A 4,613-nucleotide genomic window follows, 5' to 3' on the forward strand; every position below is an offset into this window, starting at 1 on the left:
GACGAACGGACTGACGGACGAGGAGAACGAAAAGCGAGATAATACGACATTTAGGGCTAAATCAACTCGATCGTTGTTTTCATTCAAAATATATATTTAATTATTATATGAAAGACGCGCAGATGAACGGAAAGACAAACCTACGGACGAACGGATAGAAGAACGAGCAGAAATACGGACAAACAGCTAGAAAGACGTACAGACACTCAATCATTCAGGGCTAGATCAACTTATACTCGCCTTAATCTAAAATATATTCACTTTCCATAAACTACTTCACCTCCTTTCGTCTGTCACATACACACTCCCAAAACCCAGCATACCCTGAGTTTGCATTTTCAATGGGTTCAGGGTATAAAAACATCATTAAATTTACGACCAGACGAAAGCAGGACACAAACAGCTGTTGGAGACGAGACTACAAAAAAATGGCAAGCAAATCACATGCAGGCAAACTTTCTAATATCCACGGAACTTAACGGGCCTCCAACTACAAATTGTCAATAAAGCTAATGGCATGACAATTGCTACCGTAATGCATTTATGAACTCGACGCCAAGGCCATAAAGTTCATATATGGCTGTACATATATGTTGTGTATTAAGAGACCTAATCTTAACTTCCCCCTCTCTCTCTCTCTCTCTCTCTGTTTCTTGCTCTTCCTCTCGGTCTTTAATGTAATCTAGCTGCTCCTGACTATTTGGGCTATGAAAGAACGTCAGAAACTAGAGTCGAGTCTAATTAAAGTCTGTCGTTCATATGGAAATATGTATTTTATATAATAATAATATCAAATCAAGTATCAAATTCTGGTGTGTGTGAGCTGCGCAACGCCGACACACTGAAGGGAAACCAAGCCACAATCTGTTCAGTAAGCAGATACCTTGATTCCTGTGGCGAACTGCTGTAATTAGCTTAAATTTTTGACACAATGCGGAGAGCACTCATATATTGGAAATATGCATCATCTGTGCTTGGCAGCTCTGGCTGAGCTTGATGCCTCACTTTTCTAACCACACGCTAGTAGAGCAGCTTTATGCAACGTCAATCAGAACGTCACTCGGCTTGGCTTTTGACGAATTACATTTTCCGGTTAACCACTAAAAAAAACTCTCCCACTACTTCCCCACTCTGAAGCCAAACGCTGTTCGTAGCAGTGCAAATCATTGCTAGAGACTTGGAATTTAGGGCATATACTCGTGTATATGCTTAAATTGCAAACTGTCAAGATTTTTCCATTCCTCTCACTAGGAGCGTGGCCAATCGGAAAATTCACTTTCCGGTAGTTGAAGTGCTGGAGTGAGCTGAAATCGGGAATGTAAACTCCGCTTGAGCTCAGAAGTTCAAAAAGATATGGTGGATATACATAAGCCCATTGAGGGAGTGACTGAATGGGTAAGACTCGACTTTTATATTTTTAGAGCTTGAAACAGAAAATTTAACAGCTAAATTAACGCAGAAATCCTCAATTAATTGGGGACGTGGCAAGTCTGCAGAGGGATCCGGATGAGTATCCTGCAGTCGATAACGCCCGACTGCAGTGCTCCAACTTGCTTAGTCCTATTTTAGTCTAGTATTCCAATAAACCAATGAAATGAATAACAAATATATTAAAACTAGTTTTACTTCACCGATCTCAGTTGGCATGTGAATTCTACTTCAACTGCTCAAACGTCAAAGGAGGAATATCGTAAGGATCATATCGTAGTATTCAGACTGTATTAGTACAGCTTTCAGTCAGCATTAAATCAATTTTTTTAATGTAAAAAGAGTAAATTGCAAATATGATATATACAAAAGTATCGAAAGTGTGGCGTACAGTCGTATTATTCCTATCATCTTGTCGGGATGCGTTGTTAGGTAAGAAGGCCAGCGAAAGCATCTATACGGTTTACTCGAAAAGTATCTCTTGCAGTGGAGGAGCCCATGCCAAGGCCAATTAAACGCAGGCGTCCGATGACCGCCCTGATGGTTCGAAACAAGCGCAAGAAGGAAAAGAAACGCGTGAGTATTGATTGCATTGTTCTGCGGACAATCGATATGCATATTAATCGAAATCGCAACAATCAATCGATCAAAGTTGATGGACAACGGGCCGAAAACGAAGCGCACCCAAACAGATCCACGCGCCGAGATCCTTTGGCTGCAGGAACTGATGCAATCCACCAGAAGGAAGCACAAATATCGCAAAGGTGCGCGTTTGGCGCAGAAGCTACACTTCATACTGCTGATGGCGGGCCTCACATTTGGGCTCGTCAACAACGTTGGCATCTGGGTCGAAGTTGTTGGATATTTCATTAACTATATTGAGTAGAGGACCCTGGTTCATATACACACGAATCCTTTTGGCGGTTAGTGTAGATGCAAAATTTTAGTTGATATAGGTAGGGGTATATGTATACGTATAGTTAAAGGTAGACTTTAGGCTATAGTTCGTACATTTTAGTATTTTATTATATATAAGTTTATTTAATTATGGTTAGGGCATTCCGCCGTATAATCGAAATTTTTGGTTAATATAGCTTTTCAATCAGTTAATGTAAGGGGAAAATCTTAGTTCTGTTACACTTCAGGCAGGAAACATAGAGGGTATACATATGGACAGGACATTCCCCTATCAGACAATATATACAATAGAATAATCGTTTATGTAACTGTAAATTCAAGTCTTCGTTTATATATCTATACATTCTGTTGTACTTCAGACAGACAACTTGGGTGAAAATTTGGATAAGTATTTATACATATATACATGGGTGTGATGTATGGCTGTAGTTCAGTATTGGAAAAGCCTCAATTCATATTAAAACATATCTATATATTCTCCTTGGATTGTATTTATGGGGTCAAATCTCAGTTTCTATAGAAAACCTCAGTTGATTCAGTAGTAGGGCATCCTGCTAGTGAGTTTAGATGACGATTTACGTGCAATTAGTGTTTTTATTTTTTGGTTTGTGGGGCACAAGTTTTCCTTTGATGCACTTAAGTTTTGAGTTTAGCTTATAGAAGTTGTCCTAAACTGATTTCATGTCAATTCTCTGTCGAAGAATGATCTAAATAAAATATAAAAGACAACAACCAAATGAATTGAAATGCAAATAAAATTTTATGAACTTGGTCAGAGCTGCGGTACGACACACACACACCCAGCGCACCTCCCCCACAAGCCCCCCATCGCTCGGGCGCGAAGCACGGAACACGAAGCGGCGATGTCTTCGTGGCCGCACGAAAAGCCATTAAGGCGAAGGCGTCATAAAAAAATGCTTAATTCATTTCATGAATTTTCATTAAGACAGCTGTGAACGCGGTTAATGAGCGATATGGGCCGACGTCAGTGCGAGGAGTATAGAGACGCCTAAACTCATCGGGCATTCGATTGGAGCACTAGAGAACTTTACGCATTTTTAATTACAAAACTCATTGAAGCTCAAATGAAGCTGTTGCATATGGCATAAATGAGCTCTTCAGTTAATAGGAAAGGATCTGCAATTGTTGATTCGACCTATCGATTGTAGGATCTATCGATAAACTTTTGTAAAATCAACGAAGGCTATGAAAATCCCAGGTATGTGCCTCTGTCTGGGCCATCCATAATAGCTATCGCCGATTACTATTGTCAACTGGAAATTATCGATAACAACTATAGATGATAGCTCACCAAAAGAGAGTGACGATTACTATTACCAGCTGTAAATTATCGATAGCAACTATAGATGGTTACTCACCAAAAGAGAGCTCTAGGAAGCATGTATCGATTATCGATTGTTAGCTATGGAACCATGAAATCATTTGTAATCGATTCTGTTAAGCTTGTCAACATTATTTCTATAGCAAACGGGCAATCGATATATGCCAAATTATTTTGCTAGCTCACTATCACTATCGTATAGTTGTTGGTATAATCTATAGAAATAATCGATTACAGTTATTTATAAGTCAATTATATGCATAGCTAACTATCGATTTATGTTACTGAATTAATAAAATCGAGTTCTATCGCATATAACTATCGATTAAACTGAGACCCTTATTTGATTAAGATAAGGTCTGGAATTAAGATTAGAATGGAGGCTCGTAGTTTAAGATGAAGACTAGAAAGAAATCGAAATCAAATCGAATTTCGTGAACAATGAGAAAATCGATATATCTTTAACCTACAAACTATCGATTGCTACAACTTGAAACAGTCCGGCTAGGCTGCTTTCAGCATAGGCCCGCCATACGTATACGTCCCACACATACATAAGCATATATGTGTGTATATAGTTGCCGTCATAGCTTTTATTGTTCCCCCCCCCCCCCCCCCCCCCCCCCCCCCAAAAAAAAACGACGAAAAATCGCACTCTTCTCGGCGCTTCTCATGGCCAGCGCTCCCTACTTGGGTCGAGTGCTTTAAATAGATTCTGGCTCCGTGGGGGCAGCCCTTTTGCTTTCATTTGAATTGCAGTGCTGCATTGCAGCAGCGGGAGCTGCCCCCAACGTATTTCCGGCCTAAAATGCAGCGGATTGGCACGCGCCGTTTTCTAGTTGGCGTTTGCTTTTATTTATATATATTTTTATATTATATATACAATATATATGTATATATATTTCTATACTATGTATACATATAT

The 4,613-nt window shown here is 39.5% G+C and overlaps 1 protein-coding gene across 1 annotated transcript; it reads left to right on the forward strand.

The window, feature by feature from the left end:
- The first annotated feature begins 1,689 nt into the window (after window positions 1-1,689).
- On the forward strand, window positions 1,690-3,087 carry LOC149090560 (uncharacterized). The gene is made up of 3 exons (XM_089264481.1): window positions 1,690-1,860; window positions 1,916-2,004; window positions 2,081-3,087. The coding sequence occupies exons 1-3, from the start codon at window positions 1,785-1,787 to the stop codon at window positions 2,312-2,314; spliced, it is 399 nt and encodes a 132-aa protein (XP_089120607.1). The 5' UTR covers window positions 1,690-1,784; the 3' UTR covers window positions 2,315-3,087.
- Window positions 3,088-4,613: the final 1,526 nt, after the last annotated feature.

Source organism: Drosophila navojoa, chromosome X (assembly GCF_054131105.1).
Source record: "Drosophila navojoa isolate 15081-1374.11 chromosome X, UAZ_NAV_1.0, whole genome shotgun sequence".
NCBI classification, from domain to species: Eukaryota; Metazoa; Arthropoda; class Insecta; order Diptera; family Drosophilidae; genus Drosophila; species Drosophila navojoa.